This window comes from Mytilus galloprovincialis, chromosome 12, assembly GCF_965363235.1.
Source record: "Mytilus galloprovincialis chromosome 12, xbMytGall1.hap1.1, whole genome shotgun sequence".
Taxonomy (NCBI): domain Eukaryota; kingdom Metazoa; phylum Mollusca; class Bivalvia; order Mytilida; family Mytilidae; genus Mytilus; species Mytilus galloprovincialis.
In genome coordinates, this window is record NC_134849.1 from 28,090,165 (window position 1) to 28,105,647 (window position 15,483).

The following is a 15,483-nucleotide window of genomic DNA, read 5'->3' on the forward strand; positions in this document are numbered from 1 at the left end:
CGACTCATACATGGTCCTCATCGTTATTTAAAAGTTAAAATTACATAAATTCAAGGAAAATATACTTGTGAAAATCCTGTGTTTAAGCTAATTATACTTCCTTTGTTTGAGGTATATCGAATCAAACTAAAACATACGTCATAATAAAATGTTTTCCTGGTCTTCAAAGAAAGACCTTATACATTAAGAATGATACGACATTTGTTAAAATGTCTGGCTACCACTCATTTTAGAAAATTTACGATAACAATACGGAACAAAATAACCACATTGAAATGTACTTTCAAACTAAACTTAATTCATGTTAGTTTAAAAATCAGAGAACAAATCATTCAAAAATGATAATTTTGCCAATTTAATGTGCTAAAAACAATTACGAGTGAGTAACAAAATCACAGGGTTATGTTATTGCTACATAATACAGTTGCAAATATGATATTGTTATAAAATCTATCACGAATAAAGTAAATAAAGTAACTACAAGTCGGAGCAATTATCTTTTAAACAGTTTTGCACGTCTGGAGTACCAAATAATAAACCAGGTATCTTTGATGAGTTGTAAGATTCTCAATATACACTGTTTAAAACTCCATTAGTATATAACACCTTTCGGGATGTTGGCTGCCCTTGATTTTTACTCATTGTCAAATATTCAGAATCGTCTGATTTTATCGGTGAAATGCCATCTAAAAAATTGCCCACTAACCCTATTTTTTCCCTAATTTTATTAAATATAGTTTTTAGATCAAATGTTGAAAATCTTATAAAATCCTTGTTATTTTTTTTTTATATTTTTTGAAAGAAAATAATGGTGACAATATTTTAAAATCTTTAGAATCATTTTCCGCCAAATGTTTAATGGGTTATATCTTAAAAACAAGGACACAGAACTTTTCATTTTTTTCTGCTTTTTAATATCCGTTAATTATATACTATCAATGTATTACAGTCTTTTAAGAAGCTAGTTATTTTAAAACCGAGAATCGAACACCCTTTTTAATTATGTTTGTCACTTTTTATACGGTAACTCTCGACCGATCTGTCGTCCTACTTCTTCCATTATTTTATGAACCATCTCAGAATCTTTATGCGTATAGTGGGCATATTCAGTTTTACCTAAAAATGTCAAATACAAATTTATTAAGCATAAATGATATCGTGTTCATTTAACAATATAACAACCGTCAGACAAATGTATGTGTCAGTGCATCAGGTTATGAAACACAATGCATTAGAGAGAATCACGCAAAATGATATAGGCAGTAGAAGTTTGTACATGGTGATGATTTTCATGACTGATATTATATCTGGATGAATTTGACATAAATGCATTTAATTTTTTGATGTTTAGCGTTCCTGATAAAAGTTAATCGAGAATCGAAACGATTCAGAAAAAAGTATCAAGAGTTTTTTTATTAAATATATTCCTATCCATTTTTATATATTTATTTACGAGTATATTGCTTCTGTTGTTTTTCTTGCCTCTATTTGTCAAGCTTTACCACATGTTTGTAAAAAGCTGTAGTGTCAATAATCATTTTTGCATTTTGTTGCAGATAACATTATTTCCATGGAATTGAGGTTCTTTCACATCTTCGGGGTAGGTGATTAGTTTTGTAGTTATACACGTTACTTTAATTGAAAATGATTTTGGGGAGAAAATTTAGAAAGGACACTTGACTGTCGCGATCTCTTTGTGATACATATCAACACATTCTTACGTTAAGGATATACTAAGGTGAGGTTTTGACAATTTGTGTCAGATATTCGGACTTCTTGGTTTTTTTCCAACGATTCTTGGTTAAATATTTGCCCCATAACACCCATTATTTTCATAAAAGACTTCAATAGCTAATAAAAAGTCATTTTCCAAAATTGTAAGCAGATTCTTGATTTCTTTTCTTTCGATTTGAGACCCAAGTTAAACCAATGCAAATGTAAGGTAAAAGTCAGAGTCCACCTTTTCCCGCCATTCTTTAAAACTCAAATATGTCAAAATGGAGCTCCATAACCTATCAATATTTTAGCTTATTTTGTTCCTTAACTGATCCTTTTTCGACTAATAGTATCAATTTTAATTTCTTGAATTTTTAAATTTCATCTAAGTACATCCTTAACCGCTCCTTTTTGTATCCATGAAAATACCTGAATGCATATATTTCAAATTCATTATGGTACAAACTTAGTATAAGTGGGTTTTTAAGGGTTGTTAAGCTGGCTATGTCTGACATTTCTAAATACATACCGCTCTTTATGCATTTTCTCACTTCCTCAGCTTCATAAGACAAACCACCACTGTTAGGGTAATTGAATGGTACAGGACCAACAGGAATTGCGTTTGTTTCCTTTCCAGTTTTTAGTTTAACTTCCTCTGGACACCAGAAATAATCCTTTATCTAAATAAATTAAGTTTAATAACATACATTTATTGATTTTATTATTTTTAATTGAAGGAATTTGCGATAATTTTAGGTTGCATAACGTGTGAAAATTAGATATCGCTTGATAATAACTTATGAGTTATTTAATTTCAATGCAAATATTAAAGAGTCTTCGTGTTGATATAATATAAATTAAATAACGATAATAGATACCAAGCGGTATCCAATTGTCACGAGTTGATAGACCGATTTCTCTTATAGTCGACACTTGTTGTATTAAATAAAAAATCTGCAAATCATTGAATTCGTCTTTTGGACATACTAGTATGACGGCATACGTCCTGTTCCGGCGACACACTTAAACATCAGACAATTAAAAACTTTTAGTTCGCTTCAGAATGTAATAAAAATTGACAGAAAGAAGATGTTCATGTAAAAATTGTGAAAGTAAAATACCGAACCCCGGGGAAATTCAAAACCTAAAGTCCCTAATCAAATGGCAAAATCAAAAGCACAAAATCACCAAACGAATGGATAGCAACTGTCATATTCCTAACTTGGTGCAGGCATTTTCTCATGTAGAAAATGGTGGATTAAACCTGGCATTAAAGCTAGCTACACCTCTCACTTGTGTGACAGTCACATAAAATTCCATTATATTGGCCAAGATGTGTCAACAAAACAAACAGACGTAATAGGTAAAAAATTCCAAAATTGGAAAAAACAGCAATCAACATTGTGTTATAATCTTAATCACTATAAAAACAAACAAATGTGTAACAAAGAAACACAAAAAGGCATATATACAAAACACATTAGAAAAAAATGAAAGACAAGAAAATAAAAATACAAAAGAAATGTCGTTATACATCATCACTTAATGCTGATTAAACCGATCAAATTACGGCAGTTTTCGTATCACTTTCTCATATCACACTCCGTGTAGTGTGCGTGCAGTGTAATACGAGAAACATCAATGCATGCAAGAAATAGATAACAGGCCACAACCATACGAGAACATTTTTTTTTCAAATTTTTCCAACTATTGTTGTATTCAAAGCTGCAATATCTTAATTATACTATCCAGCATAAATAAACTAAATTGGCCACTAAAAAGCTGTGTATCACATTTTGTTTTGGGTTTCAGACTTGGTTGATCGCTTAATTTCATACCGATCACATAATCAAATTTTAGATTTGATTATCGATGTACAGCAATACTAGTATGGTTGTTAGTACACTTCGAGTATGGTGGTTAGGCCTAGGGTGGAGGGCATCCGTCATGTGGAAAACAAAATCGGAATATTAAATCAAAGGCTTCATAATTAAAGGGTGTCTCACTCTTTACATGTTACAAACCATTAGCAGTTTGTTAAACCTCTTAATAACATTATAGTTACTGCATGTATTTCCCTATCCTGAATATCCTCTTAACTAGTGACTGTAAAAATACACCGCGGCTCTTCCCTTCTGACTCACATGCCATTTGATTTGTTTTTGTCAATAGTTTGAATAAAATGTATACCACTTTACATTAATCAAATTGAATATGTCAAACTACTGATCTGTGACCCCCAACGGATAGCAACAATAAATTCAAGTCAAATTGACAATGCTTTTTTTCTCAAAAAATCCACTAATCCAATAAATAAAGATGTTATACCTTGTTGTTCTTAATTTTTTATGCTGTCATTTCTTTAAAAGATCAACATATTACAATACAAAAGAAAATAATCATGAAAATTCTACAATAAATCGCTAATAAGCTTTGTGAAGTTATACAGTTATCACGGTTATGTTATTTATGAAAAGTATTGAGGATCCAAATAAACTGTCAGTTCTATCATCTTTTATAAAATACAAGACAATTGTCATACTAAAAAAGAAAAGAGGAGTTGCAATTATGCATTTGATTTATTGTTTGGTGCTTAACATCTAGTGCCAAATAAATCATGCATTATCAGGCCGAGTAATGTATTTGGCATGGCAAATTATAATATGTTTTCATTATGTTTGCTAGAAAAAGTAGACATTTGTTTTAGCAAATTTGGTTTAATTTCCAAATATATTATCAGCTCTTAACCTACGATGAACCTTAGTTCTTGACTCCTTTTGGTGTACATTTTTTTATGTGTCTATGACTTTCATTCAAAGGATATTTTTAATCCCTGGATTAGTTTATTCTTATGTTTGGGGTATCAGGTCAGACCTATCAAGCTCGTTCGATTTTATGTGTTACAGAAGCTGAAATATCATAATTATTATTGTTTATTTCAATGTCACTTATCTTACCTCAATCGAACCATTGGTACCATTTATAGACGCACAATTCGTGGCACTATTAACCTTTGACGAGTACATAAGACACGCCTTTTGACCTTTGCTGTATGATAAAATGACACACCCATCAATGTCGTGACCTGGAACGAAATATCAAATTATCTGTTAACCCATCTCTCTTATTCGTCAGATTATTACGGTTGGAACAATAAAAATTTGAATACCCCGTTTCAGAATCAAATGTATTACGCAATGTCCTCACAATGGAAATATCACAAATGACGTGATGGTAATTTCATTTTCGGGTACTAGCAATAAATTTACCGGAAGTATATATATATATATATATATATATATATAAACCCAAGCAGATATGCAAAAAACTGTTGAATTGGAGATTATGTCTGATCTCGTCTTTGTGTAATTTCGATATCATAATTCAAATCCAGGTCGCTTAATGGCATCACTTTAAACTTCCCATCGCTATGGTCTATGATAGAGGGGGTTATGACAAATAATCTCTTAGTCTATTGTAATGCCATGCGGCGATGCTTATACGTCAATTACTGTTGACCTTCTATTAGAGCATATAGATATGTGGATAATGCAAATGCTTTAAACTTTGATTAAATTAAACTGACCTTATCCCGACTTTAACAATTAATGACGCCACCGTTGCTGCATACGAAAACGGAAACTATTTGTTTTTATATATTTGTTATATATATATATATATATATATATATGTGTGTGTGTGTGTGTGTGTCGCAAGAGAGACTGAGATGAAAATTATAAAAACCAAGGAAATGTTGACTACTGTTTTTGTTTTATTCTTACTTGGTTACAAATTTTACGTCGTCTTGTAATTATTTGTCTTTTATTGTCCCAACGGTTTTCTTTAAATATACATGATGGTGTAGGTTAACAATGAATAAGTATCAAAAGCGAGAAATTGGACAAACTTAACTCCAGAATAATTTGACTTTCATGAATTTGTTTAATTGATAAAATTAATCCAGAAATAATAAATTGCTGACCACTTTCAGCTACTTCTCCTACTGCTTTAATGGATACCGGATCTTCGCCATACACCAAACATGCCAACTGTACAGTGTAAATACCAGCATCCAGTAAAAATCCTCCTCTTATTTGTGTTTTAATCCGTTCACAATAATTGAAATTTAAGAAGAATCTTGCCGACACCATCTGAGCGTCTCCTATGCTCTTGGAAGTAATTTCTTCTTTGATTCTATGATACAGTGGGAAACAGCGACTCCATACCGCCTGTTGTTATTTATTTGTATTACATAAGAAACATTTATACATAAATAACTTATTTGGATTTCTACTGATTAAAGTGATGAGAGAGGGTTGTATACACAAATCAAAGCACTGTAAGCGCTGTAGGCAGTTAACCAAAAACTAAGGCAAACATACTTATGAAAACTGTGGCAATGTTGTTTCAATTTTTTTTTTAAAGATTTTTAAAAAAGAACAAACATTAAACATTCATAATATCATGTATATTGTACATTTATGTTCATTTAATGAATTAACCATTAAGGCAAAAAAATCATATTTTATCAAGGTTTTCAAAAGCAACACATATATCAAGTATATTTTCAAGTAAGAGTCTGCAGTGGTACAAGTTCGCAATGCTTGCAGTTGTTCTAGTTGATAGTTAACGTTGGTATTAGTTGACTGTTAGTAGTCCAAGTTAAGTATAGTACAAGCTTGTTTAAGCATGAATGGACTTGCTTCCCTTGAAAGAAAACTGAGATTGTTTTCTACATTACAAAATTTATGAGACCCAAATCAGACAAATGTTTACTACTACAGGGATCAAAGGTTGGGTCTAACTGACCTGCCCATAGTGAATGTAAATTACCCCCACCTTCACCCTAAATCCATGATGTGTAAGTTTTGGAATAAAATGGCAGGTAATTATAAAACAGTTGGTCGAACACTCTTGGGCTTGAAAGATATATTTTCTTAAAAATAAGCCATATCAAAATGAAAATTCTTATAGGACCAGATATCTAGACTGCGGATCTAGACTGATTCCAAGTTCTCAAACAGGAGGGTGTACATTGACCCTAGGGACTCCCTTTATAATTCATTTCATTTGTTATATTGTTCCATACATGAATATATATGGTTTATGGTTGGGGGTCTCGACCGTTTTCAAATTCTCAAACAAGAAGGGGTAGAGTAGCCCCACGAATTCGGAGTCTTCACCTATATTTCATTTGAGAGCGGTAGGAGGGGTCCTGATCCCGCGAAATCCCGGGCTTAAAACACCAGATCCTGAAATCCCAGGCTTAAAAACACGAAATCCCGAGGTCCCGAAATTCGGAAAAAGAATTCCCTGATTCCTAAATCCCGAGCTTTTTTTTTTTTAATACACCCTATCCCGGAGTCCCGATAAAGGTCCTACCCCCCTCTCATTTGATTTGTTATGTATTGTTCCATACAAGAATGTATATGGTTTAGGGGTGGGGATCTCGACCGTTTCCAAGTTCTCAAAAAGGAGGGGTGGGGTGACTGTGGGGACTTTCCCTACATTACATTTGATTTATTATATTGTCCCATATATGAATATATATGGTTTAGGGATGGGGATCTCATCCTTTTCAAATTTATCAAACAGGATGGGGGTAGAGTGACCCAAAGGACTCCACCTATATATCATATGATTTGCTTACATTCAGGTATCATATAATCTAGTTGCACTATTTGTGAAAATAAAGTAAGAAACTTCCAGCTATTTTAAATCACCCTTCAAAATTGAGGAAAAACAATACCCATTGAAATTGACTTTAAAGGCATCTCACATGTATTATCAATATTTATCACTGATAAAGAAAATTTATACTGTCACCAGGAACATATTTATTGTTAGATATACTGTTCCCAGCTGTCACATTCTATTGGATTTTGACATTTGAATTTGTCAAAAAGTCATTTTGAGTTTCTGAACAAAATATTTTCTGCTTTTTCTTCTTTGACATATATCTTTTGGTTTTCAATTCTAGTGTTTATAATTATTTACCAATGTCATGCATAGATGTATTTTGTCACCTGTATGGAATTTTTTAGTTGATCGCCAAATCCGGAATTACTCGTATCCGCTTCCGGAATCGGATCCTATATTGTAATGAGCATCCATTTTGTTTCCAATGTTGTTTTTGTCAGTCAGATACGATTTTACTCGAATTTACACATTATTTGTCGGCGATTTTCTGTATAAAGCTAGCTGTTGAACAATATGAACATCGCTGTCATGAATAATGAGATGAAAATAGGTTTTGAGATCGTTTTTTTTTTTTTTTGGAAACTATGGTAAAAAGGTTTGCAAAGTTATTTATTATTTTCTTTCAAGTGGCATGTCGGGCGTAGCTAGTAACCAAGTCGAAAGTCCGACTGCAAAAGTGGAAGGTCGCGGACCTCGGATCACCGCTAAATTGAACTACTGTCTACACATTGAAAAGATACGCAAATTTCGTCTTCTAATTTAAAATTGCCGCCAACAGTATGAATAAATAGACTACTGACGTAGTTGACTACATATTGATGACAAACAATATTCCTACGACTTTTGCCATTTGGGAAATTTAAACTACCTGTCCTAAGAAATTTTCGGCGATTAAATATTTCATACATTTCAGTGGCGGATGCAGGAATTTTCGAAAGGGGGGTGCTAGCCCAGGGCAAAGGGGGGGGTGCATGGGGGGTGCAAACATATGTCCCGATTCAAATGCATTGATCGGCCAAAATAAAGGGGGGGTGCGGACCCCCGGAACCCCCCCTCTGGATCCGCCACTGCATTTGTTCTTTGACGTCTTAGCCAAAAGCTCAGGGGATAATAAACTACAGAAGGATTCCAAATGTGCTCTACTCCCTACGTGCAACTTCAAAACTTTTGGATAAATCGACGACCATTTAAGGTTTTTCTGGTCATATTTTTTGTAATCCAGAATTAAAAGTATGAAAAAACTGTTCAATTACTTATAAATAACATACCATTCGGCTAGATATGAACAATGGCATGTATTTCAGCATTTATTGGGTAGAATACAAATCCAGGGTGCTCGCATAAGGCAGCTTAACTGCCTAAAAAATATCTTTCCCAAATTTTTTTAGCTTGTCAGGAAAGTTGTCATTGTTTTCATGCTTTTCTATTAGTTTGGGAGGGGGGGGTAGGGTGGCTATGGTTTATGTTAAACTCACGTCTGAATCTCGCCGGCGACTTATCGCTGTGATTACTTTGTATTACTTTCAAGTATTCTTGTTATTTCTGTTTCAATCATTTATGTATTACTATATTTAACCTGTGTCCTTTTCCTTGTGTTCTTGAGTCATATTTGTGTCACGTTATTCCTATACCCAAATATTTGTCCTTTCAGTTTATTTTGTCACTAGACGTATTGACAATGCAATTAAATGAGGTGAAATTGCAGTATGAGATGCTTATGAAGTTTTGTATTTTTATTTAATATAATGTACTAGTATGACCACATTCACTGTATTGTGCTTTAATTACATTGCAAGTATGTTTCATAAGAATCGGTATTTTTGATTGGCTGACAACAATCGAGAGGCTTTCCAAAATTAGACTTTGTTTCCATGTAAAATGCAATATTAACGACAACACGTGTTTCCCATGAAAACATGGCAACAACGCATATGAAAATAAACAAAGAATTTAATATTTAACTCGGAATTTCACGGTTGTCACATACAAAATGTAATTATAAGAATCGAATGTCCTCTTTTTGTAGTTTAATAGTGTTCCGGTCATTACATTTCCATCTCATTTAAGTTACAAAAACCCATTCAATTCTTTAGTGTTGGATGCAGTTAAAATACGTCTCATGTCTACCTTGGAACTAATCCTTTCATCTAGGCTTTTCTATTTAATTGTTTTAATTTTACTCGTTTGATTTTATTTACATTTGTCATTTCGGGGACGTTTATAGCTGGCTATGAGGTATGGGATTTGCTCATTGTTGAAGGCCGTATGGTGACCTATAGTTGCTAACTTCTACGTCACTTGGTCTGTGGTGGAGAGTTTATCTCAATAGCTGTCATACTACATCTTTTTATGCCCCACCTACGATAGTAGAGGGGCATTATGTTTTCTGGTCTGTGCGTCCGTTCGTCCGTCCGTCCGTCCGTCCGTCTGTTCGTCCGTCTGTCCCGCTTCAGGTTAAAGTTTTTGGTCAAGGTAGTTTTTGATGAAGTTGAAGTCCAATTGACTTTAAACTTGGTACACATGTTCCCTATGATATGATCTTTCTAATTTTAATGCCAAATTAGAGATTTTACCCGAATTTCACGGTCCACTGAACATAGAAAATGATAGTGCGAGTGGGGCATTCGTATACTGAGGACACATTCTTGTTTATTTTTATTTTAAAACCCGTACACAACAATGTTCACTTAAACTAGTTGAGACTCAAACAGTATATCTTCTACATACCTCCATAAAGAAGAGGTGTTTCTCCTCAGCAATTTTATGAATAAGTTTCACATCTTCGAGTGTATCTGCTAATGGTTTCTCACAAAGAACATGCTTTCCTGCATTCAGCATTTGAATACTCAACCTGACGTGTTCTGTGTGTGCACTTCCGATGTAAACTATTTCTAAAATATAGAGGAAGTTTTTGGCATTCCATTATTTCGTATGACCATTTCGGTGGTTATTGCTTATCAATTCAAGCAAAAAGAAAAACAACAACAGTAACAACTAAACTAAACAACAAGCATGAATTAAATAGAATGAACAGATATTAACTGACTGCAAGGGAAAAGTATATACTCAATATTTTATATAGTAGTAATCGAACATTTGTTGATTCAATCATTTCAAAATGGTTGTCCCTCCTTAGTTACGCCTGGTCAACTGTGGATTTGACGGCAACTTTTAGCCAATGAAAAAAATTGTTACATACAATGATTTTCTGTAAAAGAGAAGCGGAAAATAACAGGGAAAACAAAACTTATAAGTCGATAACAAAACGCTTAGCGAATATCGAAAAACGACAAAAAGAACAAGAACAGTATACAAAACTCAACATGGAAATTAAAGACTGAGCAACACGAACCCTTGAAAGGTTAGCAGGTTCTGCGCCACATGTGTTACGTGTTACTTTTGAATTTTTGAAATACTAAGGCTTTTCTACCTCATGCATAGATTATCTTAGCTGCATTTGGCAAAACTTCTATGAATTTTGGTCCTCAATGCTCTTCAACTTCGTACTTTATTTGGCCCTTTTAAACTTTTTTGGATTCGAGCGTCACTGATGAGTCTTTTGTAGACGAAATGCGCGTCAGGCGTGAAAGCAAAATTTGGTCCTGGTGTCTTTGATGAGTTTATTTAGAGATGTAAAGAAATATCTGTTTCAGATTGTAAATATATCATTTGAACAAACTTTGACACTAAGGTACCTTGTGATACTTACTGATACATGTATTAGTGACTTTGATATATCGTTTGATTTCGGCAAAACAAATTGCCTTAAAGAAGCGATGGTTTAACTGAAACGTAAAATCGAACCCTACTTTCTAGTATGTAAAAATAAACATTCTTGATAACCAATCACACAATTGAACTTAATATCACGAACAATTTATTTTGATGTATTTACCTTCTATTGCAACTTTTGTGTTGGTCGGTTATACCATATGGTCGGCGCCGGACCAAAACCTCCCACTAGTTATAGAGTTTAATAGTAAAAACTCCTATAAATGCTGACATCGAAAGGGTCACATGTGATCAGCGGTATAACATGTGCATTCAGTGGCGGATCCAGGGGGGGGGGGGGTTCCGGGGATGCGCACCCCCCCCCCTTTATTTTTGCCGATCAATGCATTTGTATCGGGACATATGTTTTGCACCCCCCCCCCCCCCCCCTTTGCCCTGGGTGCCCTGGGTTAGCACCCCCCCTTTCGAAAATTCCTGCATCCGCCCCTGGCATTTGTATTTAAAATGTGATATTGTTTTACATCCTATCACCTTACTTGAGGGGTGACACGCTTTTAAGATGTCGGATATCGGGGTAAATCTCAAATTGGAAATACAATACATTAAATAAAACAAAACAAAACACTACACTACATTTCAAAACTAATGCCGGTAAAGAAATGTCTAATGGATAACACAATGAAATTTAACTTTTTAATGCGAAAGAGAGAATCTTGCTGGACTAAACCCTTCAACAGAAGTGAAACTTTTAAACAATAGCATTACCAATTTCTGGGTCTGCTGCAAACTTTTCATATGAGCTATAGGTTTTTGGAATGTCAAATGTAGTGGCGAACTTCTCTGCAGTGTCTTGTGATCGTGAAACAACAGCAACTATCTGAAGAAAAAAAACGAAAAATTCAGGTGTACATATTTTCACTATCTATAGGCATGTCTTTTGTTTTATTGTTTGTGATTATCACTTAATAAAGACGAAAAAGATAGTTTACTTCAAATACAATAGTACATAACACTATATGTGACTGGAAAAGTCCATCTGAAATTATTTAAGTTTTCACGTTGATGCCGATCAAAATGACTGCCAGAGGGGAACTTAGTTATCATTCGGCAATTCTCGGTAGAATCCGCTACTCTCCTTAGGGTCCGGAATCGGTCGAGTTTAGACGAATGCTTAGTTATGGGTTGTTCTGCATTTGAAACTACTTAAGGTGGTACCCAACACTTTCACTAAAATTAATTTGGCTCGTTTGATTATTATAAAATTTTGTCAAAATATTAACTTTGATACTTTAACAAAAATATAAAAAAAATTAAAATTTTGAACCAACCGTTTTGTCAGAAAAATTACACTGGTTATATAACAATTTGACAACCTCCAATTTTAATCATTGAGAAGCTTAATATTCCTTTTACAACACAACGTTATTAAAATGTTTATAGCTGACTTTACAGAGTTATCTCCCTGTAGTGTTAGGTACCACCTTAAATACGTAGAAGTTACAAACTCTGATAATGGATAAAGAATATCTAAGTTTAAAGATGGTACAATAAACTACAAAACGCAACAGACATAGAGGTTTGTGAATATTCATTATAATACTACAATTCCAACAAGTGTCAGAAATCACTGAATCGATTAGTATACGATATTTTCATTAAAAAGAAAAGCAAGTGCAAATCTTCTTAAAGAAATGATTACAATAAAACTGATGGAAATTACGCTAAAAAAGTCATGTCAAACCTGATGGTTCTCTGATGGCAGGGTTTTTAATGCTGAACAAAAATCACTGCAGATTTTTCCAGTACTGCATATACCCCATTTTAAAGCCATTGGAGTTATTTCTGTAAAATATCACGACAAAAGTACAGTTTTTTTTATTAAAATATGATAGGCATTAGTAATATATGGTATCTCGTCTTGCATGCACATCAAACATTCGATATATACGACATCCATTCAAACTCGCATTAACTGTGTAAAGGCAATACATTGCATGAGAGACAAAAATGTGATTGTAACTCAATTCAAATAATTTTAACCTTTTTATGTAATCAAATACCGAACATTCGGCGAGTGCATGCACTAAAAAGTGAATGAATTGTCTATCCATGCAAATCGAAAATGCAGAAAGAGTGTCAATTTCGCTTCACGTATATCGATTATTAAAATTTCAGATCAGACAGCTGTCGTCAAAAATTATAAGTATAGTTCGAATTTCTATACTTTAGCTATATATGCATAAAAGGATATGTTTCCAAGTGGTGAAGTTGAAATCATCCCTTCGCAAATTTTAAAGACCGTTATGGAATATTTGTTCCACAGATGACGACGAATATGTTCCAAATGTCGTTACCACATTCCCGTCCTCTTTTCCTCGAATGTGACCCGCCATATCAGTAGACTTATCACCAAATTTATATTTACATGAGCAACACGACGGGTGCCACATTTGGAGCAGAATCTGATTACCCTTCCGGAGCACCTGAGATCACCCCCGGTTATTGGGGAGGTCTGTGTTACCCAGTCTTTAGTTTTCTTTGTTGTGTTTTTGTGTACTGTTCGTCTTTTCGTTGTTTTTCGGTTTTTGACATGGTGCGTTGCCAGTTTGTTATCGACTTAATCATTCGTCACAACTCGGCCGATGGAGAGAAGCGGAGTCACCCGAGGATTACCGATTGCGACTTAATAGATTAAATATCCCTTTGGTATCTTCCGCCTCTTTTTTTGGTATACGATTTCAGTCGTTTTTTGTTAGGTTTGGAGTAGGATCTGCTTACCCTTCCGAAGCACCTGAGATCACCCCTAGTTTTTGGTGGGGTTCGTGTTGTTTAGTCTTTAGTTTTCTATGTTGTGTCATGTGTACTATTGTTTGTCTGTTTGTCTTTTTCATTTTTAGCCATGGCGTTGTCAGTTTATTTTAGATTTCTGAGTTTGACTGTCCCTTTGGTATCTTTCGTCCCTCTTTTAGACATATACAGGGCAATATTCAACATACATTACCTTCTTCCGAAATAGACGGGTGTCTTACAATATGTTGTTAATAAGGTTATGTTAGAGGGTAAAATATACAAAATTTTAAAGGTGAAGCAAAAAAAATACAAAACACAACTGACATGGAGGCTGAAGGTTATCTTCACGAAGATGATGATGGATATGGCTCTTTAACGTCCAGTGGCAAAAGAAATGCATATGATTTTTCGATATGAATATGAACTTTGCTTACTTTGCAATAGATCGGCACGCTGAGTCGAACTTTTCTGGAGATACTCACAGGCACTTGTCTCAGAAAATTGTTATATTAAGGTATATAGGAAATTGTTTTTTTCTGAAACAAGACTATTATTAGTGCCTGTGGAGATAGTTCACAAATAAACAGTCCGCAAAAGGATATGTCATCCTATCCGGACATATTATTCTAACTCACGCCGCCTGCTTAGCCAAAAAGCAGCAAATACCAATCATGAATTCCTTTGAAATGACGCGGGCGGATTTGAACCCACAACCTATACAGCACTGGAGACGAGAACACTACCAAGAGATCATCGAGGCTGTATTTACCTTCATGACAATATACAGTATTAACAAGTGATCATTGCATCTAGTAAGATACGATATTTTCTACCTTAAACAGTTTATTTTCAACTCTAAAAGTGCGCAATCTAATTAAAAACCGATCTCTCATCGCTCCCGTTTTCTGATATGTCCCACGCGACATATCAGAAAACGTTTTTAATTAGATTGAAAAGTGCGAGGCCTACCGAGCGTTTAATTATGTTTGTTTTTATTTTATTATCTGGAGTTGGAAATGTCGAACTGCAGGGGATACATGTTTTGTATAAGTTTTATCTGATGAGAACATCCTGAACCAAAACAAAGTTATTTTGTTCCTGATAGATATAACATATATACCTGCGATATATTTTTGGTTTAAGTAAGAATGACCTTACCATTCTTTTAATACATACTCGAAATTCGCAGACAACTTTTAAACTGAAATATTTGTCATTCAAAACAGACAACAGGTAAAGACATACACCATGATAATGATGTTAGGAGATAAAAAAAAACCACACACATATATTTAACCATCGTACTGTAAATGTTCAAAAATGGGCCTGGTGTTGAAGAAAAAATTCAGGGAAATTGGTCCTACCGTCTTTCATGTCTTTGTCATGTCGCTTAATGGAAACAACGGGGACATTTCTACATTTCTAATGGTTTCTTAGCATCCACAAATAAAAGTAAAGTAATATGACAAGTGTATTTTTACTCACAAATCAGTGGTCTAATCTGTTCACCTGTTCTATATATTTATCTTGTTACTAAACATAGAA

The 15,483-nt window shown here is 34.0% G+C and overlaps 1 protein-coding gene across 3 annotated transcripts; it reads right to left on the bottom strand.

Moving 5' to 3' along the window:
• Positions 1-278: 278 nt before the first annotated feature.
• LOC143055272 (trans-1,2-dihydrobenzene-1,2-diol dehydrogenase-like) lies at positions 279-15,483 on the bottom strand. Of its 3 annotated transcripts, none has more exons than XM_076228405.1 (8): positions 15,424-15,483; positions 12,890-12,990; positions 11,914-12,025; positions 10,144-10,307; positions 5,699-5,945; positions 4,674-4,801; positions 2,246-2,396; positions 279-1,116 (listed from the first exon to the last, which is right to left on the bottom strand). In XM_076228405.1, exons 2-8 carry the CDS (start codon positions 12,977-12,979, stop codon positions 1,010-1,012), a joined length of 999 nt encoding a protein of 332 aa, XP_076084520.1. In that variant the 5' UTR covers positions 12,980-12,990; positions 15,424-15,483; the 3' UTR covers positions 279-1,009. The 3 variants fall into 3 exon arrangements, with proteins under 3 accessions (XP_076084520.1, XP_076084518.1, XP_076084521.1); XM_076228403.1 differs by lacking the exon at positions 15,424-15,483 and adding an exon at positions 15,303-15,327; XM_076228406.1 differs by lacking the exon at positions 15,424-15,483 and adding an exon at positions 15,097-15,115.